The following is a 24,544-nucleotide window of genomic DNA, read 5'->3' as shown; positions in this document are numbered from 1 at the left end:
AAGGGAATGGTGTCTATGGATGGGGATTTCCCGGGGGATGGTCTCCATGGATGGCTGCTGTCCCGAGGGAATGGTGTCTATGGATGGGGATGGTCTCCATGGATGGATGTTGTCCCGAGGGAATGGTGTCTATGGATGGGGATGGTCTCCATGGATGGATGTTGTCCCGAGGGAATGGTGTCTATGGATGGGGATGGTCTCCATGGATGGCCCAAACAACATGGATGGATGTTGTCCCGAGGGAATGGTGTCTATGGATGGGGATGGTCTCCATGGATGGGTGTTGTCCCAAGGGAATGGTGTCTATGGATGGGGATTTCCCGGGGGATGGTCTCCATGGATGGCTGCTGTCCCGAGGGAATGGTGTCCATGGATGGGGTGTCCCGTAGCCCCCCATGCACCGTGTGGACCAGACGGGTTTCCGGTTCCCGCGGTGTGGTGCGGTCCCTGCCGCTCCGCATCCCGACATTGGCCGCTAGATGGCACCGTTGTGCCTGGGAAGGCGCAGCGGGGCCCGACGGCGCGGCCAGGCCGGGGCCGGGCGGGGACAGGCGGACGAGCGGGCTCACACCGCCGGGGGGCGAGGGGGGGAGCTGCACCCGCGAGGCGCCGGCTCCCGCTGCCCACCGCCCCCCGCCCCGATGGGGCCTGCGCCGCGGCAGCTCTGGCCGGACCCCCCGTCCCGCTGCTTTCCCCGCTGCGGCGCCGGCTCGCCGCTATCGACCGGCGGGCTCCCGGGGCGGTGTGCCGCAGGGACGCGCCGGCACCCGGCCACCCCCCCACCCCCCCCCCAGCTTGGAGCCTCCGGGAGGAGAACGGCGTGTGTGAGGGTGTGCAGCCGGCAGGCTCCAGGCTGGGCGCCGCCAGCGCCGGGGCAGCCCCGCCTCCAGGCCCGGGGACACCTTCCCTGTGCCCCTTAATGCTGGCCCGGGAGCTGGCGTGACACGGCGGGGACCCTAGGTAAGGCAAGGAGGGGTGATTGCGGCTGGAACCGGTACCGTGGTGCTTCCCAGTAACCAGGAGTGAGCAGCGAGCGCTGCCGAGGCTGCAGCCGCCCGGGAGAGCGCGGCAGTCGCGGGTCTCACGCAGGTCCCCGTGGGACCTAACCCGTGCAGCCGGGGCGCATTTGTGGGGCTCACTCCTTCCCGAGCGGGAAGCGACTGAACGGGGCTGGGGGTGACCCCGCGGGGTCCCCGGAGAGGGACCCATCGGTGACCGGGGGCACGCAGCGGCTGCCGCAGCCCCGGGGCTCCGGTGCGGGCTGGGCCCCGCGGGGCCGCCCCGCACCGCTCCCGGCCGCTCCGCTCCGCGGGTCCCGCCTTGGCCCCGCCCCGCCGTCCGGCAGCGCGGCTCGGAGCCATCCCATTGGCTGCGGCTTGGCGCGCTGGCACCGCCCCCGAGAGCCCATTGGCTGCCACTCACAGCCGCCCGCCCCCGCGCCGCCCGCCGGCGCTCCGGACTGCGGGCAGTGGCGAGCGGCCGCCGCAGCGAGCGCCGGCGGGAGCGGGCTCGGCACCACTCGGCACTACTCGGCTCCGCTCGGTTCGGTTCGGTTCTGCTCGGTTCGGCACCGCTCGGCTCTGCTCGGCTGTGCTCGGCGCCCCGCTCCAGCACGCCATGTCCGGCCCCTCCGCGGCGCTGCCGGCTCGGAGTGCCTGAGCGGGCGGCGGTGCGTGGACGCGGGGGACCGCGGCTCCGGTGCCCGCACTCGCCCGCCCGCCCTCCCGCCCGCCGCCGGGGCAGCCCGGCGGGCGCTGCCCGCATGAGGGCGGCGGGGCCCTGAGGCGGGCGGCCGGCGGCCGTCGGGGCGCGGCGCGGCGGCGATGGGGGCTCTCCCAGCGCTGCTGGGGGCCGCCTTGCTGTGGGCCGGCGCCGGGGCCCTCGTCAACCTCAAGTACTCGGTGGAGGAGGAGCAGCGGGCCGGCACGGTGATCGCCAACGTCGCCAAGGACGCCCGGGACGCCGGTTTCGTGCTGGACCCCCGGCAGCCTGCTGCCTTCAGGGTGGTCTCCAACTCGGCCCCCCATCTGGTGGACATCAGCCCCGGGTCCGGGCTGCTGGTGACCAAGCAGAAGATCGACCGGGACCTGCTGTGCCGGCAGAGCCCCAAGTGCATCATCTCGCTGGAGGTGATGTCCAGCTCCATGGAGATCTGCGTGATCAAGCTGGAGATCAAGGACCTCAACGACAACGCGCCCAGCTTCCCCACTGACCAGATTGAGCTGGAGATCTCAGAGACGGCCAGCCCCGGCACCCGGGTGCCTCTGGAGAGTGCCTACGACCCGGACTCGGGCAGCTTTGGTGTGCAGAGCTACGAGATCACCCCCAATGACCTCTTTGGGCTGGAGACCAAGACGCGGGGCGATGGGTCCCGCTTTGCCGAGCTGGTGGTGGAGAAGAGCCTGGACCGCGAGACCCAGTCCCACTACAGCTACGTGATCACGGCGCTGGACGGGGGTGACCCGCCCAACTTCGGCACGGTGGAGCTCAGCATCCGCGTCATTGACTCCAATGACAACAACCCGCTCTTCGAGGAGCCGGCCTACACCGTCAGCGTGCCTGAGAACGCCCCGCCGGGCACACCGGTTATCCGCCTCAACGCCTCCGACCCGGATGAGGGCACCAACGGCCAGGTCCTCTACTCTTTCCATAGCTACGTCTCCGAGAGGGCGCGGGAGCTCTTCCAGATCGACCCGCAGAGCGGCCTCATCACGGTGAGCGGTGCCATTGACTATGAGGAGGGTCACGTCTATGAGCTGGACGTGCAGGCCAAGGACTTGGGGCCTAACTCCATCCCCGCCCATTGCAAAGTGACCATCAGCGTCCAGGATGCCAATGACAACCCGCCGCTCATCAACCTGCTCTCTGTCAACAGCGAGCTGGTGGAGGTGAGCGAGAACGCCCCACCGGGGTATGTCATTGCCCTGGTGCGTGTCTCGGACCGTGACTCCGGGGCCAACGGGCGCGTGCAGTGCAAGCTCCTGGGCAACGTGCCCTTCCGGCTCCAGGAGTACGAGAGCTTCTCCACCATCCTGGTGGATGGGCGGCTGGACCGGGAGCAGAGGGACCAGTACAACCTCACCATCCAGGCCAGGGACAACGGCGTTCCCTCCCTGCAGGCCACCAAGTCCTTCACTGTCAAGATCACCGATGAGAATGACAACCATCCCCACTTCTCCAAGCCCTATTACCAGGTGATCGTGCAGGAGAACAACACCCCAGGGGCCTATCTCCTCTCGGTCTCGGCCAGGGACCCTGACCTGGGCCTCAATGGCAGTGTCTCCTACCAGATCGTGCCCTCCCAAGTCAGGGACATGCCTGTCTTCACCTATGTCTCCATCAACCCCAACTCTGGAGATATCTATGCTTTGAGGTCCTTCAATCACGAACAGACAAAGGCCTTTGAGTTCAAGGTCTTGGCAAAAGACGGGGGTAACCCCTCTCTGCAGAGCAATGCCACTGTGAGGGTGATTGTCCTGGATGTCAATGACAACACCCCGGTGATCACAGCCCCACCGCTGGTCAATGGGACGGCGGAGGTGTACATCCCCAGGAACGCAGGGGTCGGCTACCTGGTCACCGTGGTCAAGGCAGATGACTACGACGAGGGTGAAAATGGCAGACTCTCCTATGAAATGGTGGAAGGAGACAGAGGGTTTTTTGAGATAGACCAGGTCAATGGAGAGATAAGGACCACCAGAGCCTTTGGGGAGAATGCCAAGACAGCCTACGAGCTGATTGTGGTGGCTCACGACCATGGGAAAACATCTCTGTCGGCTTCCGCCTTGATTTTGATATACCTGTCTCCAGCCCTGGATGCCCAGGAGTCCATAGGATCTGTTAACCTCTCCCTGATTTTCATTATTGCCCTGGGGTCTATCGCAGCCATTCTTTTTGTCACCATGATCTTCGTGGCAGTCAAGTGCAAAAGGGATAACAAGGAAATCAGGACCTACAACTGCAGGTAAAGACCTCGTTTTCTTCTGTGCACCCTGCTTTGATTTTTGCCACCACGCTCACTTTTCCCTTTGCTGCTGTATCCTTAAGGGAGGGCCTGGAGGGGGATAGATTTCCTTTAGGGATAAAAGTGAGGTTCCTCTAGGAAAATTCCCTGCGAAGCTTTAAGGAATTGCTCCCTGGGAGGAGAGCACAAATCCGTGCCGAGTAACAGATCCACTTAATCGTGCAGCTTGACAATCTGTTGCAGCATCCCCGTCGCAGGGAACGGGAGGACAACACTTTGCCAGCGGCATGGCTGGTTCCCGCAGGCAGCCCCCCATTCCCAGCACCTCTCCCATGGCTCACAATGGGGGGGAAGCCCCCGACCACCGAAGCATCCCCACTGCAGACCTTCCCCGAGCCCTTGCTCGCTGTTCAAAAGAGCCATTGTGCACCCGATGCGGCTCCTCCTGGGGCCAGCTGAAGGGAATAGTGCCCCAAATCACCCTTTTTCACCCCGATCCTCTGCTCCGGCACCCGGCACGACCGGTTGGACTGGGAGCAATGGGGCCGAGGAGGGATTTCGCCCTGGCTGGATGCATGCTCTTAGGTCCGAAATGCCGGAGGGGAGGTCAGCCCCGTGCCCAGTGCTGCTGAAAGGGTGATAGGGGAAATCCATCCCCCTGAATATGTAACAGCCCGGCGATTATTGTCTCTCTTTTACTATTCTCTGTGTTACACAAGTTAGGAGACAAATGCTAACCACACATGAATATCAATCAGATGCCATAAAAGAGCAGCTGCAATGCCTCATAAATGGTTTAATCCTGTTACTAGTGAAATAGCCATGACTTCTCCATTCCTTGGGCTCCGAGTCGGTTCGGAGGGGAGGGATGGGAATTAATTTGGCTCTACCTTGGAAACGCAACGCTGGCCCCCGGCAATTCTGCGGTGCAGGGAGGGGGGGGGATGTGTGGTCCTTAAACTTTTATTTAAGCAGGAATAATGGTGGAGAGTTTGGGTTTTATGCCCCGTTTTCACAGCTTAAAGCCTTTTCCCTCAATGGGGGAAAAAAATCATTGCAAATAAAGGTCGGTCTGTGCTGTATTATGGGATGTCAGGCTTCAAGTGAAAGCTCATCCAGCAGGTTTCTTGCCAGCTTGGCCCGTTCAATGAGAATAGGAGCTGAATGGATAAAAATCGCATCGTGGGGGTAGCCCCTAATAGCTTCACACATCGGTATAAGCTCTGGGTTCACTGTGATGGCTTTGGGATTAATGAAGTGCAGTTTAATTAAATAATTGGTCAATAGAGAAGGGACAGCAAAATGAATGCCTGCAGGAAATAACTGGGCTCTCGCGTTTGCCAAACTTAAAACATCGAGGCAAACAGAACAATCAAAGCTTCATCAAGCATTGTTAGATGAGGCAGCAACGTATAGATTGGTGGCACAACAGGAATCCCTGCCTTCCCCTGATTTATCTGCACGCTCCGGGTGATGCACGGGCTCTTATCAGCGCGCATCTGAGCAGGAGAAGCCGGCTGCAGAGGTGGAGAAGCACCAGGTAGGCTCATGGTGACCATGGGCACCCTCTCCCCGCGCTGCCTGTGTGCCTTTGGGCTTTGCAGAGCCTTATCTGAGAGGTTCCCCGGCAGAGCTGCTGGAGAGGCTGCATAAAACGGGTTAACTTATGAGGCACATCAGGTTATATGAGAGCTGTTCGACTTGGTGGCGTTTTCATGCTCAGGCAATTAGCTTCCTGGAACAAGAAGGTTTGTCCAATATTTGCCTTCCTAGATAAGACTGTGTTATTTATTCATCCCATTATTTCTGTTGCAGCTATGGGAATTTTCCCCCTTTATTTTTAAATGCTGTTATCATAACCACGAGAAGAGCAAAGTCCTCACTTTCAGATGTGCATTCCTGACTGGGGGTAGCGTTTGATGTGCTTCCCTGGGAAACATAGAGCTGCCCTGCCCTGTGCTGTGCATGTGCAAATCCATCTGTGGGGCATTGGCATTTGGAGAAAGGAGGCACTCTGAGCCGAGCATCCCCAGTTCCTGTGAGATGCGGTCATGTATTTATGGTTATTTGCTCGGCTGCTGTTTTAAGGGTAACTTTCTCCCTCTGGTGCTTTGCGAAGGCAAACAAGGCACTTCATCAGTCGGTTCCTTTGGCAGGTGAGAAGCGAAAGAGGGAAAGAAAGGAAGAGAAAAAACAAGCTTGCAGTGAGGAAAGAGAAAAAGAAGGTCAAAAAGGATCATTTCTCTTTGCAAAACACGGTTGTTGCTCTCCAATTTCCAGGAGGCAAAAAAGCATCTCCCAGCAGAAAGGGGTGTGCATGTCAGGGATGAGGGATGAAGAGGATGCGGTTGGAGAAGAGCTTTTGGGTTATCGGGTATTAGCAGGAGATAGCCAAAACAGCAGCAAATTGGGTAAGGCATTAATAAACAAACAGCCTTTGGAGTGTGAGAGACTCGAGCTTGCCAGCTCGGGCTGCTTCTGGGTCTGCTTTATTTACTGCTGTGGAAAATGAACTAGGGAAAAAAAATCCTCTATTCATTTTGAATTTGCATTGTGGGGACCAAATTAAATCCCGTTTAGAATCCTTAGTCTGCATGGTAATGAATACAGGTACCCTTTTCAGTTCATGGAAACTGATTTTAACATCTCCATTTTTCTCCTCTGCAGGCTGGACTTTACTCCTAGTAGCTAAATATCAGCAATCACAAACACTAGGATAAAACCCCAGAGGCATATTCTTCCTTCCCATTACTTTCCATATTTGACCTGAAAGCATCATACATATGAAAATAAGCTAAAGATGGTGTCGTGCTACCAGACCCGAAACATGACGTAATGTGCATGACTAAGAAGCCTACATGGAGATGGGGGCCAAGCCCTCTGGGTTTCTGCATGTGTATTTAGCGGGGCAGGTTCAGGATGCTCTCAGCAATTCATTTCCATTCTGTCCCCCAGAATCGCAGAGTACTCCTATGGGCATCAGAAGAAATCAAGCAAGAAGAAGAAGATCAGCAAGAATGATATCCGCCTGGTGCCGCGGGACGTGGAGGAGACGGATAAAATGAACGTTGTCAGCTGCTCCTCTCTCACTTCATCCCTCAACTACTTCGACTACCACCAGCAGACCCTGCCGCTGGGCTGCCGCCGCTCCGAAAGCACCTTCCTCAATGTGGAGAACCAGAACAACAGGAACGCTGGCTCCAATCACATCTACCATCACACCTTCACGGGGCAGAGCCCCCAGCAGCCCGACCTCATCATCAACGGGATGCCGCTGCCGGAGGTGAGTGTGGGTACCACTAGGGCATCGGGAGCAGGTTTGTGCTGTTGGTGTAAGTGCTGCCCAAAGGATGTGTTGAGCGATGGGCAATGCTAGCTTTGGGTGTTGGATGCTCTGGAGCAAGGGACTGAGTAGCCCCAACATGTGGTCATGGTGGATGTTTCACCTCCAAGCGCTGCAGAGAGCCTCAGAGATGCCCAGGCAAGGGGTGCTGGCATGGCCAGGCCAGGCTGTGGTGGATGCTTTGCAAGTGGGTTTGGAGTGTGGAGATGCTCAAGGGAGGAGACACTCATTGCCTTCGCAGGTGGTTTTTAGGCGTGTGTTGAAAGTAGTGTTGGTGGTTGTTGCTCTGGAGGCAATGGGTTGTGTTGCGGCTGCCCCGTTGTCACTGCCTGGCCCTGCTGTCCCCTCACCATGCAGGCATGCCAAAGGCAGGGAAAGGTGCTGCTTGGATCCACACCATCCTCATCAGGTTCTTCTAATTCATCGGCTTTTCTGTACATCACAGGCATCATTTAATGTTGCTTGTTTGTCTCTCTTTGAATTATTGTTTGGTATTAAGCAAAACAATCAAAGGTTTGTCATGTTTCCTGCTTTGAACGGAATAACAAAGCTGAAAAAGCAGCTGAAATATTTATGGCTCGCTCTGTTTTGCGTTCAGTGTGCTGGTGTAAATGCAAAACGATGCTGCTGGAGACAGTGGAGCTGCTTCACATTCATCCTTGTGCTATGGAGAGCAGAGCATGGCCCTCTTTGGGAGCCTGCAGGGCTGCTGGAGAGGGCTTGTGCCAGCCCTCTCTCATCCTGCTCTGTGTATATTGGCGATATGCTCATTGAACCCTGGTGTTTAACCTCTGCTGAGGCTGCAGAACCAGCTCCCAAGAGGTCACGTATGGGTGTTGGACCAGTTTTGGGATGCTTCAGCCCAAATGTCCGTTGCTCAAAGTGGAGGTGCAGCTTTGAGCTTTGAGAGTGGATATGACCTGGATATAAGCACTAATATGTTCTACTTGCGTGTATCCAGCCATAGAGCTCGAGTGGGCTCTTCTGCTCCCAAGTGGGAAGGATAATCAGGCACTGGAACAGGCTGCCCAGGGCAGTGCTGGAGTCACCGTCCCTGGAAGCATTCACAAACTGTGTAGATGTGGCCTTTAGTGACATGGTTTAGTGGTGGCCTTGGCAGTGCTGGGCAATGGTTGGACTGAATGAGCTGAAAGGTCTTTTCCAGCCTGATTGATTCTATGTCCCAGTGGGAGAGGCAGGAATGTTGCATCGAAGTGTGAATAGGAGCAGTCTGGGATACGCCTGTCTGTAGTCAAATAAGGCAGAAGAGCTGTTACTGAAGCATCCCCAGGCAGGCTGGGGATGGGAAACATCACCCTTCATATATTAGGGGATGTCTATTGATGCTCACGTTTGCCTGTGCTCTTCACTGAGTGCCAGCAGGGGCTCAGGGTACCCAGCAGCCTGGGGGACACATCTCAAGCTGTGAGTGACCATCACTGTTGGGATGCTGGGGAATTCCTGCCTTCCTCAAGCGGTGTCCTTTGGAGAGGTGTCTCAAGTGTATCTCTGGCTGGTGCCTTGCTCCCATGGAGCACCCTGTCAGCCTGTGATTCATTGCTACAGACAAAATGCAGTCATAAAACCCATCCCACGCTGGCATTAGCCAGCAGCACATGCTGGCAGCGCTCTATGGTGCTGGGAATGAGGGAAGGACCACTGGGAATGTCATAGCTCAGCTGATGAAGTTAGCAGGCAGCAGAGGGCAGGAGGCAGCGCTGCCCATGTCCCTCCTCGATGCTGGGGTCTGGTAGCGTGTGGAGATCCCCATGCCCTGTGCACCCTCATGTGAGGGAGCTGGGATGCTTCTTGATTTGCATTGTGGCTCCATCCCCATCTCTTGTGCTGGTGGCATGCACTGTGAGAAATACATTTGTCTTTTGTAACGGGTGCTATGGAGTGTCAGCTTAGAACCTGCCCTCCAGCAGCGGATGCTCTCCAGTCCTGCTAACAGACAGCAGCCTTGGGGTGGATGCTGTCTGGGAGAGCAGCATGTCCTGGCAGGGATCTGCTTGCTCCCTGGGGATGCTTTTGGACAAAAGGGCAGGGCCAGGGCACGGGGAGGAGAAATCCCAACTGGAGGCTGTTTGGAAGTTTGGGTTAGGGTGGGAACGTCTATGGTTTTCTGGCAGAGTCCCAGTGTTACGCTTCCAGCTATTGGAAGGAGAATTATCTCGCTGGTGGTGTGGGTTCTACCTAAGGGGCAGGAGGATTAGTGGTGACTGGGGTGACAGCCATGTCCTGGCACACAGGGTGACACAGAAATTCCATTAAAGATGCTTTCACATGTCCAGAGGACCGTTACAGCTTCTGACTCACTGCAGCCTGTCGCTGCCTTAGCAAGCATTGCAGTGTGATGATGTGCTATTGGTACACCTCCAGGTGGTGATGATTTAATAAATACAATTCCAGCCCGGAGTTTCCAGAGCCAAACCTTCCCCTGCAGTACATCTAGTGGGACTTTGTCTGGGCTGGTTTGAATTGCCTCTGGTGATGATGCTGCTGGCGTTTCCCCAGGGAGCCCTTATGAGGTGTCAGCATCATGGAGATACTGATACTGCTTCACCGAGGAGTGACTTTTCCTGATGGGAAGGCAAAGTATTGGTTGATAAAAGATAAAATAGCGAGGTAAATGGTGGTGTCATGTAGCTTATGATGGTTGTGGCTGGGAGTAAGCATCTGCAGACACATGCTGTCCTAAGCAGTAGCGGGTTTGCAGTGTAGCTGGTCTTTAATGTGAGCCTTATTTGCCTTATACCTTGAAATACAAGTCCCTGAGGCTGGGTTGTTTGTGGAGTTTCAGGAACTGTTTCCTCCCTGCCGTGGTGGCAGGTCCCGGGGCTTGTGGTGCTATGCTGGTGGTAACTGTGCTCCTTGGTGCTCCCTTTCTTCCCCTGATGATACAGGAAGGGTTAAACAGGGGCTGCAAAACAAGTTTGGGATTATCCTTGATAAGCTTTTCCCTTTGGGTCAGGGCTTGGCTGCCAAGTGTGCATCGGGAGGAAGTGGGGGACATCCCGGGGGGGGAGGGCGGTTCTGGCCTCTTGGGTACCACTCAGGGATGCCTGCCTGTGGCCTTTGAGCATCCTCGCGGCTCTAGGCAGTGATGGCAGAAAGTGTTATGAGCAGCTCTGGTGATTGTGGCTGACAGCAGGAGGCTTGGGCCCCGTTAGTGTTTGGACTTGTTTAGCAGGAGGGAGAGTGGGACATGTCGGAGCTGTGAGGGCATTGCCGGTCAGAGCTCTGCTGCTGCCGAGGGCTTTCCTTTGTCTTCCCGCTGTGCCGGAGGAGAAGTCAGCTTTGAAACCAAAAGGGCTTGTTGTCAGGTTTTGCATGTTTATTACTGGAAGTTGTACCAGGAGACTAAAAATCAAAAGGAACAGGAGCCATTAGGCAGCTTCCTTGCTAAAAATGCAGGTTGCATTGGGGTGGTGTGGAAAGTGGTCTCAATGCCGAGCCTTTTAGGATGCCTGGGACACGACTCGCATGTCGAGCAGCCACCCTTGGGTAACACTTCCATGCCTGGGTCTTGACTTGGTGGTTTTAAAAGAGAACTCCGTGTGTGCAATGGCTTTCAGAGGCAGTTTGACATCCAAAATCTGTGCCGCTTTGGGAAATGGTGCTGATGCATCGTGTGCTTCCCAGGAACAGGGAGCATCCCTCAGGGTACCACAGCTCACTCTGCCCCTTGCTCTCACGTGGGGCCACAGTAACCCAGGAAGACCCAGCATGGGAGAGACAAGGGGGTGTGAAACGGGTGGGGGAATTCCAGAGGTGGAATTAGCATGGAGGTACGGGATTGATGCTCTCTGGGGGTCCAGATGGCTCTGCTCTGGCAGCAGCAGGGAAGGTAAGCAGCAGCACTGCCCTTAGACTGTAAACAGAATGAGGACAAGGCATGGCCTTGCTCTGGTGCTGCTTTGGTAGGTTTGAGATGGTCAAGGCGGAATCCTTTGGGTCCCCACATAGTGACAAGCCCTAGGCCCAGGTCTGGCCATGGGGGTAATGTCCGTGGGGATCTGCTACCTCCTGAGCTGGTGGCCACCATCAGTAAGATGGGGAATTACTGGTGTTAGTGATAATCCCAGTCTAATCCCCCAACCTTGATACAGTCCCCTGTAATCCTCACTCACACTGATTTCGTTGGGGCTCCTGGTGGCAGTGAGGATTATTTGAGCCAGCAACAGTTGCAGGATAAGGCCCTGTTGGTTTCAGATGTGCTTTTTTACTACCTGGAGAGCGTTCTCCTCGCTATAGGAAATGGGTTTCGAAGCACAATAGAGCAATTTTTGTTGCAGGCAGCAGCAGCGGCAGTTTCTGCTCTGGCTATCTGGTGGTGTTAACTAAAGCACATTTCTACAGCACACAAAGAGTTTTGTTTTGAGAGGAATGAAATCAGCGTGGCTGCTCCTCTCTCTCTGTCATTTCTCTACTTGTCAATTCTTTCTTCCCCTCCAGCTTATCCTCCTCTTCTCCACTAGCCTTAAAAAGCCCCCAAAGTGTCTGTTGTAATCACATTTGGTGTGTTACAACCAGAATGAATGTACTCACTTTAATATGCTGGGTTTGAGGAAATCACTTTCTGTCTGGTCTAACAGACAATTTGTTATAAACCATGCTGTTTAGAAACGAAGGGCCTTGATTTAGTGTAACACTGGGGAGACATCACGATACATAATTGGAAGGGATTTGGCTTGCTTCTGAGTAAGACTGTGGATAGAGCAGGGGAAGGGGGGAAAGGAAAGGAGGTGTTTCCCAACCCGGAGAAAGTGTGCTGTGCTGAGGCATGCCGGGCTCTTGGAATGAGGCTTATTTTGAGCAGGGATAATAATTAAAGCATGATCAGTGCTGATGCTCCGCTAGGCAGAAGGCTGACTTTGCAGCCAGCGTTGCCAGTCTTGCTTTCTCCTTGGGAGGTCACTGTAACTCAGCACTTTTTGTGCCTGCGATGTGCACTGCACTGGGTAAGCACAGGTCACGGCTCCATCCGTGCCTCAGCATTCCCATACCTGGGTATCCCTGTCTAGGAGCTAACGGTAGCATTCATCCTCTGGGAGCCTGCCTAAGAGGAGCGATGCTTTCAGCTTTATGTAGCCACTGGGTATCCTCTCCCTAGGGAAAGCTCAGCAGACCCTGCTAGGCACCAGACCCACCCCAAACCAATCTGGATGCTCTCCATACTCACTCCCAATGTGCCCTGAAATGGCACTTCCCAGCAAATCCCACGGCTTAACGACTCCCAAAGAGTTCTGTGTATCACTGCATGTTCCCTGACCTCTCGGAGCATCGGATGCTGACATTATGGAAATCAGCAGCTTTCTGTTCCATGCCAAGGTCAGCCTAACCAAATTATACATCTCCTAATGTAATCGCTCCGAGCAATCTGTGTGGAAAACCTCATTTGAATACCTTGCAGCAGAGATACACACGCCAGCTCCCATTCCTATTTAACCACATCTCTCACTGATGGCCACACTCTCTGTCTTGGGCAAACCTTTGGTTCAATGTGCTTTGGCTCTTCATGAAATCATTTAGGTTGGGAAAGACCTTTAAGATCATCCAAACCTACACTGCCAAGTCCACCACTAAACCGTGTATGTTTTCTATGGGTGATACGGGGCTGCAACCCTATCTTGGCACCTCCTTGGCTTTTCCAAGGGTTTTCCAGCCCGCAGTGGGGTCTTGGATAGGTGGGACCAAGGGTGTTTGCTGCAAGGGTCCTTAGAGGAACTGGGGCTGGTGTGTGGTGTGGTGGCAGTAGCCAAGTGGTATTTAGCAGTAAAAACCTTCTCCTCTGATGGCAAGACCTAGGATGCTCAACAGGGATATGATTATATTGTTATATATTGCATACTGTATATGATATATATTATAGACAATATGCTCTAATATACACAAAATATTTATAACCATATAAAAAGTGTGTTTAGAATTATTCCATATTATACTTAATTATATAAACGAGAATATAATACATTGTATAACCATATATATATATATGAGTTGGTTTTATGCTGCTGGATTGGGGTTTATGGCTCACTTGCTGAAAGCAGAGAGGCTCATTTTTGTTCTCCTTTTAGTAAATCTGAATTTCTGATGCCTATTTCTGATGCATAACTCTTCCTCGCTGAGTCTATAAAAAACCCTCCTGCAGCTAAATTTACATGGCAGAGAAGAATTTTCCCTTAAATTAGGCAAGACTTGTAGTAAGTTTTGAGGGTTCTTCAATGACATCAAGAGGATGGTCTTGCACGCTACGTCTGGCCTTTCTTAGGGGAGTTTCCAAGTGAACTCCTGCTGTATTGAGCTATTTGGGTGCTGTGCTTTCTCCCTGTCGTTCACTTTGCATAAAGCTCATGCTGCATCCGAAGGCATTGTAAAGCCAAGCGCATGTAGCCTTTGAGTAACCTTATGCACACTCACTTTTCTCCATGGATAGAGCTGTATCTTCCAGCTGCCATGTCCTGAAGCTCCTCCTGAGGGCTTTGAGCCAGAGAAGCTCCTCAGCCATGTGTCCTCTTGGGTCCTTGGGCTCCTGCCCTCACTGAGGGTGCCCTGCTTGGATCTTCCCTAAAATCCCATCATCTGGCAATGGCAGAGCTGCCCGCCTGACTCCATCCTGAGGCTCTTCAGCAATGAGCCGTCCATCGCCCCTGGGAGACCTCTCATCCCTCTAACAGTGGCTCCCACTTCCATGCAAGGGCTTGGATAGGGGACCCCATCCCTGCCCCTTCCCTCTTCCCTGCCAGGCTGCCTATGGGGCCAGGCACAGCCTGGCTTCAATAAATGATTAGATATTGTTCCCAGTAGGGGCTATAGTTGAGTTCCAATCATTTTCTGTTAATTAAAGTACGGGATGGTCTTATTTGTAGCATAAATAGTTGTAATCTGTGTACTTATAAGTGTAATTATGATTTAAATTAGAGTATGCTCTGACTCAGTGATGGATGGGGTGCTCTGCAGTCAGTGCTACCCTCGCAGGGCTGCAATATAAGGGTCTCCTGGGGTCCCCCATGCTCCTCATTATCCTCAGGAGAGCGTCACTGGGAGCTCAGCAAAGGGATGCTGATGATGTTGATGGTTCCCAATTTTGCTCTTCCTATGTGGGCAAAGCATGCCCATGGCACCCGTCAGAGGGTTTGAGAGAGAATAGACCTCAGTGTTGCTGCTTCAAAGTCTCCCTATAGTTTCTAGTCTCAATTTGGAGTGAAGTAATGGCTTATGTCAGCCAGACAAGTGATTAGTACTTAGCCTTGGAATTAACATGGAATTACTTGAGTTCTCGTTAGGCTGGTGAAGGCTGGAGTGCCGCGACTGCTAATGCTGCAGTGATGTACATCACAGCTGTCGTGCTTCCATCCCTCTGATGGAAGCCCTCAGCATGCTGCAGGTGACCCCAGCCACCCCTTCTCCTCACCCCCAGCTCCTTGTGCAGGTCTGGGGCAGGTAGCCTAGTGTACATTGGAGCCATGTACATGAGGTCTTTGTCTTGGCATCCCGTTGGCCACCAGAGATCAGGACGTGAATCCCTCCTGGTTCTCCCGGCGCTCTGGAGCTTGTCGGATTAAACCATCTTTTGTAATGGCAGGTGTATGCCACAGGGCAGGTTGTAAAACTCCGGTGTTGGTGGATTGCATTAACCCATCCTAAGTCAGGTATGTAAAATTCCATTAAGCAAAAACCCTCTGGCATTTTCTCACCCTCTGCTCGAGCTCTGCAGGCTATGCTAATGCAGTGCACTCATCTATTAGGAGGATGATGGCTTTAAAATAATAACATTTATCTTTGGCAGCGGACCTACAATAGTGCACGGCGAGTACAATTTTGTGAAAGGCTCTGCAGATGTTGCCTCATTCAATCTGGGTCAAAAAGAGTGCTTAGAATCATAAAGGTTAGAAAGAGATCAAATAATTCGGCGGTTTTATTGCTGAATAATGTACTTGGAAAATATCATTCACCATTATTAGACTAAGTGAGTACAGAAAACACAGGACTCAATAGTCATTTCTCAGTATTGGCTGATTTTACTGGGTTTATAATGTAGCTAAATTCCCTGTTATTGATTGGAGCATCGATTATCGATCTGGACATCTACATGTACGTGCTGGTGGGAGCACACGGGAGTCGGACAGTTAGGGAATCAGGCTTCCACACCTCCCTGCAGCACTTGGTAGCACACCCATGGGCAGGGGGATGCTGCTTTTGGGGAGCTCTCAGTGTTTTGCCTTCACAAAGGTGAAAAAGCAGGCAAACACCCATCTTATGAGTGTTGTTTTCCATGCCTCACATAAACTTGATCATGCAAACCCAGATGGGGGCTCGGTGCCTGCGACTCTTGTCACCTGCTCCCTCCTAGACTTTTCATATTCAGATTCACATCTGGATGCTCTGGCAGGAGCCCAGCTTCAGTGACATTTAGTAATCAAATCCACGCGGCTGTTGGCTTAGAAACAGCATCCAAACCTGTCTGTCTGCCTGGTGGAATGCCTCTCCAGACGTTTGCAAGTGGTTCCTCTTCTTTCTTATGGAGCCCCCACTGTGGCTGTGTCCCCTTTGAGGAGGGAAGTACCACACATGGGCTGAGATCCTTCATGTACATCAATTAATTGCAGGGGTTGGGTTGATGAGAGACCAAAGCCATGGTCCCATATGGGCTCTGCATCCCGTGGTGAGCCCATGGACCAGAGCTGGCAGCATCACTGTGGGAGCCACGGGCATCCCACTGGGCTGGGGCTTGCTTTGGATTCCTTTGTTCAGGGGGGAAAAAAACCAATGAATTTTGGAATATGTTCATGTCCTGTTCTCTGCACTTGGTTGTTGTCAGCATTAATATGCCATTAGCACATGCTCATTAGGAGGAGAATGATTATACCCTGCAGAGGATGGGGGAAACCTTCATTAGGCACTAACATATTGAACTGAGCTGCAAACTTCACTTGGGAAAACTGGGGAAGGTTCTGCTCAGCATCAGGTTTCCCTCATTTCTCATTGGGTGGGTGAAAGCACCTCATCCTTTAGCAAGTACTCTCAACCAGGGCTGGTGGTCCAGCACCGAAATCCTTCTCAGGACCTCAAATCCATCTCCCCCCACATCAAAGATGTCCTCATCAAAGCTTATTTTGGCCCGCAAAGAGGACACAAACCTGTGTCCCTCCCTCCAGTGGCTCCTTCGGCTTGATGAGATGAAATCTCTGCATAGCCAGGTGATGCCCTGGGAACAGATTGGTTGAGAAAGGAGGCGTCATTTCTACATCCTCACTCTTCACACTGTAACGACCTTTTAAGTGTTCATCTGGCCTTGCTGCCTCCAGTCTGAAGCCATAACCTGCCATGTGTGACAGGGCAATTGCTCGCCCTGGTAATGATTACAGCAGAGCCCGGCGTTGTTCCCTTGTTTGCTCGACGCGTGGCAGCTCGAGGCATGTGCATGGTGCTCTCTTAAAGTCAATCAATATGAATAATTGCAAGTTGAGGTGGGGGGAGAGGGCTCTAACAGACAAATACTTGCAGATTAAAACCCTCTTTGCATGCGGACGCCTCTTGTGATAGGTAACAGGGGATGGACAATAAGGACCATATGTGGTGTTTAATCAGAATTTATTCTAAATAGGGTGATTTCATAGATTTCCATGGAGCTGACATCTGTCTCTGTATTAATTGTGAGTATGTTGTCTCTGTCCCTGCCCTGCTGCCCTCTCTGCCTGGGGTTTTGCAGGATTTTGCAGTGTTGGTGGTGGGGCCATTGTGGTCCTGTCCCCTCTGTATAGGTGCAGCCATAGGGAATCCCATGGATTGGTTTTCATCTACAAACCTCAGCAAAGGAAAAACGGCACTTGCTGGGTCTGGCTGAAGGTGTGTGAAAGCATGGCCTCATCAGGAGTGCAGGAAGGTGCTGGGGGAGATAGCCCTGGAGCTACAGAAGATCGCTCTGAGGCTGCTGAAGGCACCAGAAGCAGTGAGGGAGAGCTGAGCTGTAGCTGCTCATGGGGAGACCCAGATTGCAGGTTGGAAGGTTTCTTCCTGCAGAGATGGAGCCAGAGAGGGCTGAAGCTGCCCATTCCCAGCTCGCGTTCCCTTTGGTGACCTGGCCCTTCCTTTGTTGTTGATCCTGAAACCTAATGAGGAATGGCTGAGGGACCTGGGGGGTTCAGATGGAGAAGAGAAGGCTCAGGGGGGACCTGATGGCTGCCTCCAACTGCCTGAGAGGATGGAGCCAGGAGGGGCTGGGCTCTGCTCCCAAGGAACAAGGGATGGGACAAGAGGAACCGGCCTCAAGCTGCACCAGGGCAGGTTTAGATGGAGCTGAGGAACAATTCCTGCCCCAGAGGGTGCTCAGGCATTGGAACAGGCTGCACAGGGCAGGGCTGCAGGCACCAGCCCTGCAAGTGTTCACACCCCATGGAGACGAGGCCTCAGTGCCATGGTTAGTGGTGGCCTCAGCAGTGCTGGGGAAAGGTTGGTGTCAGTGATCTTGAAGGTCTTTTCCAACCCGGTTGAATCTAGGATTCTAATAATGAGGAAGTATGCCAAAATCAGAAGTCCCTGATAGGGAGGGACATGAGGTGGTGAAGTGAGATACCAACATGCAACAGCTCAGGCTTGAAAGCTTTTTGTTGTCTATGAGTGCCTCCATTAAAAGTGAGTACCATCTCCTGTCTTGTGTTGACTGGACAGACAGATGGACACCCATGCTGTTGAGGAGGCACTTTGGTGGCCATCCAGCTTCCCCCAACCTCTTGGTTCTTTCTTCTCCAACCATAATGACTTCTCTTCTCATCCCACCATGCTGTCCCCATACCGAGCAGGCAGAGGCTCCCTTCTGGCCGTACTGGAAGCGTGGCTGCTCCATGTGCTGGCTGCTGCATGACTCATGGAATGGCCATGCAAAATGCATCATTCATAAACTGTTTAGGGCGACCTTCTGTACAGTACCACTAATTATTATTATCACGGAAGCCCAGTAAACCAGACTAGTAATTATCAGGGATTTATTTGAATGGACAGCTAAGCTATTCTTGGCAAGTTAGTCAAAGCAGTTGTCATGACAGCCACACAAATGTGTCTTATGAATTGGGTTAATTAGGGTAATTAATAACTGTTGTTTTGCCCTTTTTAACAAGGTATTGCCTAGACACCATCAAAAATTAGCAATTGTACCTAACAGAAATAGTCTTCTTCTAGCAGCAATCTTCCCACTGCAAAATCAAAGCAGTAAATACCCATTGGGTTGCTGTTTCAATGTGCCATCCCTTTCCTTGTGCGAGAGCAGGGAGGAAAAGGCTGTGTTGTGATCATTCTGCTGCGGTTCCCCTGCTGTGCAGTGTTCTTTAGAGACTGGTTATCATCACCATTGATATCATTACTTATTTTAATGCTATGCTGCTCCAAGTGGTTGTGGCAGAGGGGTCTTGCTGATGGGGTTTCCAGATCCCTTTGGTTTTGCCATGGTTGTTGCTGGTATTCAGTAATGGTGGCAAATAAAGCTCTTAGATTCATAGAACCAGCTGGGTTGGAAAAGACCTTCAAGATCATTGAGATCAATCGTTCCCCAGCACTGGCAAGGCCACCCCTAACCCATGGCACTGAGGCCTCATCTCCTATGGTGTTAACCCTTGCAGGGACAGTGCCTGCAGCCCTGCCCTGTGCAGCCTGTTCCAATGTCTGAGCACCTCTGGGGCAGGAATTGTTCCTCAGCTCCATCTAACCCTGCCCTGGTGCAGCTTGAGGCTGGTTCCTCTTGTCCCATCCCCTGTTCCTTGGGAGCAGAGCCCAGCCCCTCCTGGCTCCATCCTCCTGTCAGGCAGTTGTAGGGAGCCATCAGGTCCCCCCTGAGCCTTCTCTTCTCCATCTGAACCCCCCAGGTCCCTCAGCCCTTCCCCATCACACTTGGGCTCCAGGCCCTGCATCAGCTCCATTCCCTTCTCTGGCCCCGCTCCATCCCCTCAATGTCTCTCTTGTAGTGAGGGGCCCAGAGCTGAACAAAGGACTCGAGGTGCAGCCTCAGAAGTTAAAACCCCCATAGCCCTCACCCTATGGAGCACCCTGTACACCCCTGGGTGCCTCGCAGGGCAGTGCAATGGTGACAGTCCCCATCCCATGCAGCGCACTGAGTGCTTGCACAGGGCACCTTCTCCCTAAGGACTTCAGTATTTGATGCTGATGCTTAAAAATGACCCAGGATTACAGAGGAGAATGAGGAATGTTCTGTAAGTGGTGTGGAAAAACGACCTGAATAGATGAGTGAAGGCTCTGGCTGGTTCTCCAGCTGCACTGAGTCCTGTCTATTTATATCACCTCTGGGCTTCCAAAGACGTCTTTAAACTAAAGCTTATTCAATAGCACACATCTTTTAACAAGAAAAGAAAGAAAAACAAAATGAAGAAGGAAAAGAGGGGAAAAATCCCCTAAAGAGAAGCCCCTCTATGGAGAAGGTAGGGGTTTAATGAAGAAATATTTTACACCGTTCTCTTACAACCTTAGGGCTAATAGCCTGGAACTGGTACTTTGGCTCCTTAAAAAGCCCAACAAGACAAGCCAATTATGGCCTCTGAAACAGGTTTATTTTTAGTTCCTTGTAATAGCAATTTATCCTCGGCTATGGTACATTAACTGGGAGGAACACGAGCTAGGAAGGGTTTGGCATCTTTGTAATAACCAAGGGGCTGTGTTTACCAGGCTCTTAATGATGTGGGGTGGCTGTCGGGCAGCGGGAGAGGGCAGCATGGTGATGGAAAGGGGCATCCAGAACAGAGATCCCAGCACTGGTAGAGCTCTTTCGTGTCAGTTAGTTCCCCACAGTTGACTCCTATTAGGCTACATTCCTCATTTCCCAGCATCCCTGAGCTGGCAGCACGGCTCAGAGGGGACGAGGGGCTCTGTGGAGGGTGCTGTGTGTCCCCAAGGATGCTGGAGCCAGTGTGGTACCTTCGGTGGTGGCAGGTTTTGAGGGGAGCTGATTGAGCCAGGCTTTGCATCCTGATTCCCACCCGGGCTCTGGATACGGTGCTGAGGACTAGGAAAGCTGAGGCTGTTCAGCCTGGAGAAGAGAGGCTGTGTGGAGACCTCAGAGCAGCTCCCAGTGTCTGAAGGGGGCTACAAGGATGCTGGAGAGGGGCCTTCATCAAGGGCTGTAGTGATAGGACAAGGGGTGATGGGTTCAAACTGAAACAGGGGAAGTTGGGGTTAGATCTAAGGAAGATGTTACTTAATGTGAGGGTGCCGAGGTGCTGGCAAAGGGTGATGAGAGAAGTGACAAATACTCCATCCCTGGCAGTGCTCAAGGCCAGGTTGAACAGAGCCTTGGACAGCATGGTCTAGTGTGAGGTGTCCCTGCCCATGGCAGGGGGTTGCAACTGGATGATCTTAGGGCCCTTTCCAACCCAAACTGTTCTATGATTCTATGGCAGCGATGGCAGGAGGAAGGCAGGCCAGTCCTGCTCAGGTTTGCTGCCCATCTCGTGGCTGCAGGGTAGTTCTATGGGCTGCAGACTCTGCCTTTTCCAGCCTAAGTCAGGGAAAATGAATAAACCAGGGGAAACCTTGTTTTGCTAAATAAATTTGTTGTGAGCAAAGTCCCCCTGAGGCTTCGAGCTGGCCGAATGGGGAGCCTTGCTGTGCAGTTGTAGATAACAATGTACATGATAACATGATGGGCACGTGGGGCGATGCTCACCTCCCTCTTATCATCCACCATTGCCAGGGAATGTTAGCTGCATGGTGTGGAGGCATCACTCCAGAGCCAGTATGGATGTGCATAGCCATGTGCTGGGGGCACACAGGGGCTAGGATCAGGCCTCTAATGAGGATGAAAACATGTGGGGTGTGTAGGTGATGGATAGGAGAAGTGCTTTGCTGCTTGCCCAAAACCCCAGGAGAAATGGGGCTTGCAGGGGTGAGGTCCCCATGTGCCCATCCTGCCCTTGCTCCCACCACATGGATTTTGCTATCCCCATCCCAGTTCCTCCCTGCTCAGCCACAAAGCAGGAAACACTTCAGCTGCCACCAGCCCCATCACCCTGGGGTGCCTCAGGGGGTGTCCCCATCTCCTCTGGGATGCAGAAGCAAAGTGAAGTGCCCTATGGCACTGCTTCAGCACCTTGCCCTATTGCGACTGCCCCTGCACCCATCACCCCGATGTGCCTTGAGGGCAGGAGCATCTCACGCCTTCACTGTTTTTAACTCAGCTGCAGGGATTTGGGGTTTTGCTTTCTCCTTCCCATGTTTTGCTCTGCAGTGATAAATGTGTGATTTCTCCTGCTCCCTCCCAAGTGCATCACCCTGACCCGCTGCTCCAGAAGGTGACTGACAAGGAGGTTTATTTAGCCTCAGCCATGGGAACAGTTAGAAACAGGTCCCTCTGCTCTATTTGTTTTCATTCCTAATGGCAGGAGGCAGGAAAGGACACTTCGGAAAGGGGTTTTAACAAACCTCCAAGTCATGCCCCATTACCCTAGGGCTGCTGATTAGATCCATGTTGTTTCTCACACTGCATAAGGAGGGGTGAAAGTCCGCGCTGGAAGCTGCATGCACAGATCAATTGCACAGTCCCAGGCACAGGTGATGGGAAAACCCACCTTTATTAGGTTTATTGGCCATTCCATCCCTGCAGGGAATTTTCCTTGGCATATTAAGGCTGTACCCCCATGCAGAAGGCTGGTGAGCTCAGGTCTGTGCCTATTAGTGGGTATATGGCAGGGTTGCATTGCCTCTGCTGCCCCCAAAGCCCTCTTGTCCCCCCTTACTGGGCAGCTGCTGGAGCATCACCATCCTCATGGTCCAGGGAAGGCAATATGAACTTCTTTGGAAAGAAAATTGTCCCCATTTTGGGTCAGTATTTTGGTTTTTGGTTGATTTGGGGGGTGTTGTAAGTGCCAGGTGGTGCTGCTGCTGGAGGGATCCTTGTGCTACGGCCACCAAAGAGCTTTTGGGCTATAGATGCTATCTGAATGTAAGGAAGGCTCTTTATTATTGCATCTGTGCTGCTCATAACCATGCAGTAGATTTCGGATGTGTTGACAAATTCAATTGGGTGACACTATTTGTGGCTTTCAGGAGTGTAATTATGGCTTCCTTGTATGTTGCCGCTCCCAGGATTCAATCTGGGCTTCTAATCCTATACCCTTGTTTTGAAATCACATCGCAGCAGCTCCTTGCCTCCTGCCTCTGATCCATTTGCACACTAAATATGCCAAACCCTGTATTTATTTGAGGAGGGGACAGGAGTTCAGTGTGGATTAGTGGGCAGCCTGTGCCGTAATACAACGTGGTTTGACACTTCTCATTGTGATGAACAGGGTGATGTTAAAGGATGAACTCTCCCAGCGATTCCTCTGCAGTGCTTTCTATTTCATCAAGAGAAAATGGAGGCTGGACTCTGTTTCTTTGGTGTTTAATAATGGCCATCAGTACCAAATGCCCTTTATTTAAGCTGCAGTTGTAATGGGAGGGTCGGTGGTGTTAAGCAAGCCCCGGAGCCTGGCTCTGAGGAATGTTCATTGTCCCTCATTAAATCTGGAATTAGTGCTTAAAAGGCCAGAAATAAATACTCTGTTTATATTGCGGGGATAGTAAATCTAAATGGATGCTGTGTTTGCACATCCTCGTCTCTGCTCGTTCTTGCTGAACCGAGCGAGGCAAAGCTCCATTTGGGTTAGGCAGCAATCAAGACTGGCTGCAAAAAAGCCCAACCCCAAACCCAACCCTGGTTTCATTGATCAAGGGCAGGGAAATGATCTGCTGTATTACATCTAATTATAAACCATCAATATCAGATGCTGAACACACTTATTTCTTCAGAGATGCTCTGCTGGGAGCTTACAGTTTGCAGTCTCCTGTGTTAGGGGCTTTAGAAGTGGGCTGGGGTGGAGGGAGATGGCTGCAAAGGGAGATGCCGGAGGTTGGATCCTTTTAACCTTTATTGAACCCCTCCAGGTGACTGCCTTTGAAATGCTCCTTAGTAAGAGCTGAATTGCTTCATGTTTTCCTTCCAGGTTGCCTGGGGCTCTTGACACAGCAGAGGAGCATCTCTCTGCCTCAGCTTGTGCTCCAGTGCTGCCAGTGGGGGCCGTTGACCAGCTGGGTCCTTTCCAAAGGCTGAGGGTCCCCAAGCACACCTTGGCTGATGGAAGAGAGCATGATGGGCTCCTTGGAGTACTGCAGGCATCACTCTGCACTGTTCCTATTGGCATGTGCTGAGTTTTCCCAGTGGTGCAAGCACCAGGAGCTATTTGGGTAGTGTTTAACCACAAGCCTTGGGCTGATGCTGCTGTTACATCTCAGATACCCACCATGCTGGGAGATGCTGATGCTGGAGAGTGAGGAACCAGGAGATAGGGGTCTGTTTCCTGCTGCATGTTCCCAGGCTGTGGCTGTGGTGCTCAGGACCCTCATCTATGGTTGCAGATGTTGCCAGTGCTGTCGGTGACTGAGCAGAGCTGGTGGTGAGCATGGGAAGGAGGAGCAGGGCTCTTCAGTGAGTTGGGCTCTGCGGGGCTCATCCAGGCTGGTCTCCAGCCACTGGTCCTGGCTCTGACCGATGCTCTCCTTGAGTGACATGGTCTAGTGTGAGGTATCCCTGCCTATGGCAGGGGGTTGGAACTGGATGATCTTAAGGTCCTTTCCAACCCAAACCATTCTATGATCTGCTCCCAGCCGGAGCTGGATGTGATGAGTCTCCTGCTGCGTGTGGAGAGAGAACCCAGCTGCATTGCTGGGTGTGAGAGCATCAGGACGAGCTTGGTTGTTCCTATCAGGGCCATGGGGCTGCTTTTGGTGTTTGATGGGGTTTCAGACCATGCCTGCTCCCTGCGGGAAGGAGTCTCAGGCTGCTTATTTATTTCCCATGGGGTAAATAAGCAGCTTGCTAAATGATAATGACATTCCCTCATTGCTGATGTGTGCTTCAATTGACCTGGTCCCTACTTTGATGTTTTCCCTGTTTCCCAAGTGCTTCTGGAATGGTTTTATTTCATTTGCATGAATTCTCTGTCACCTGCAATAGAGTTCAAACCGTAAGAATGAAGTGCTGGCGAGTTCTCCTAACAGGCAGCAACAGTTTTATTGCAGGTGCTGGAGCTGTGATTGAGTGTCCTATGGAGAACAGGACCAAGGAGACAGGAGAAGAGGTCTTACAACCCCTGCTCTTCCCAACAGGAAAGCCCAATGGATTTTGGGGAAGGATATGCCATTTCTGTGGTCCCCTATGATGCCTGCAGCACGGAGGGAAGGTCAGGAGCCTG

At 52.7% G+C, this 24,544-nt stretch overlaps 1 protein-coding gene across 2 annotated transcripts in view; it reads left to right on the top strand.

Annotated features, from left to right (window-relative positions):
- The first annotated feature begins 1,797 nt into the window (after positions 1-1,797).
- The window catches only part of PCDH19 (protocadherin 19), a 61,125-nt gene continuing 38,378 nt past the window's right edge, over positions 1,798-24,544 (top strand). For both annotated transcript variants that reach the window (XM_061359695.1, XM_061359694.1), the window contains exons 1-2: positions 1,798-3,964; positions 6,920-7,247. In XM_061359695.1, the coding sequence (XP_061215679.1) occupies positions 1,824-3,964; positions 6,920-7,247 (2,469 nt within the window). In that variant the 5' untranslated portion in view covers positions 1,798-1,823. The remainder of the gene's footprint in view (positions 3,965-6,919; positions 7,248-24,544) is intronic.

Source organism: Neopsephotus bourkii, unplaced genomic scaffold, assembly GCF_033783945.1.
Source record: "Neopsephotus bourkii isolate Nb327-2 ecotype Australia unplaced genomic scaffold, CSIRO-AGI_Nbou_v1 NB_991, whole genome shotgun sequence".
Lineage (NCBI taxonomy): Eukaryota > Metazoa > Chordata > Aves > Psittaciformes > Psittacidae > Neopsephotus > Neopsephotus bourkii.
The sequence above is the reverse complement of the archived record's forward strand: the minus strand, read 5'-3'. Positions and strand labels throughout refer to the sequence as shown.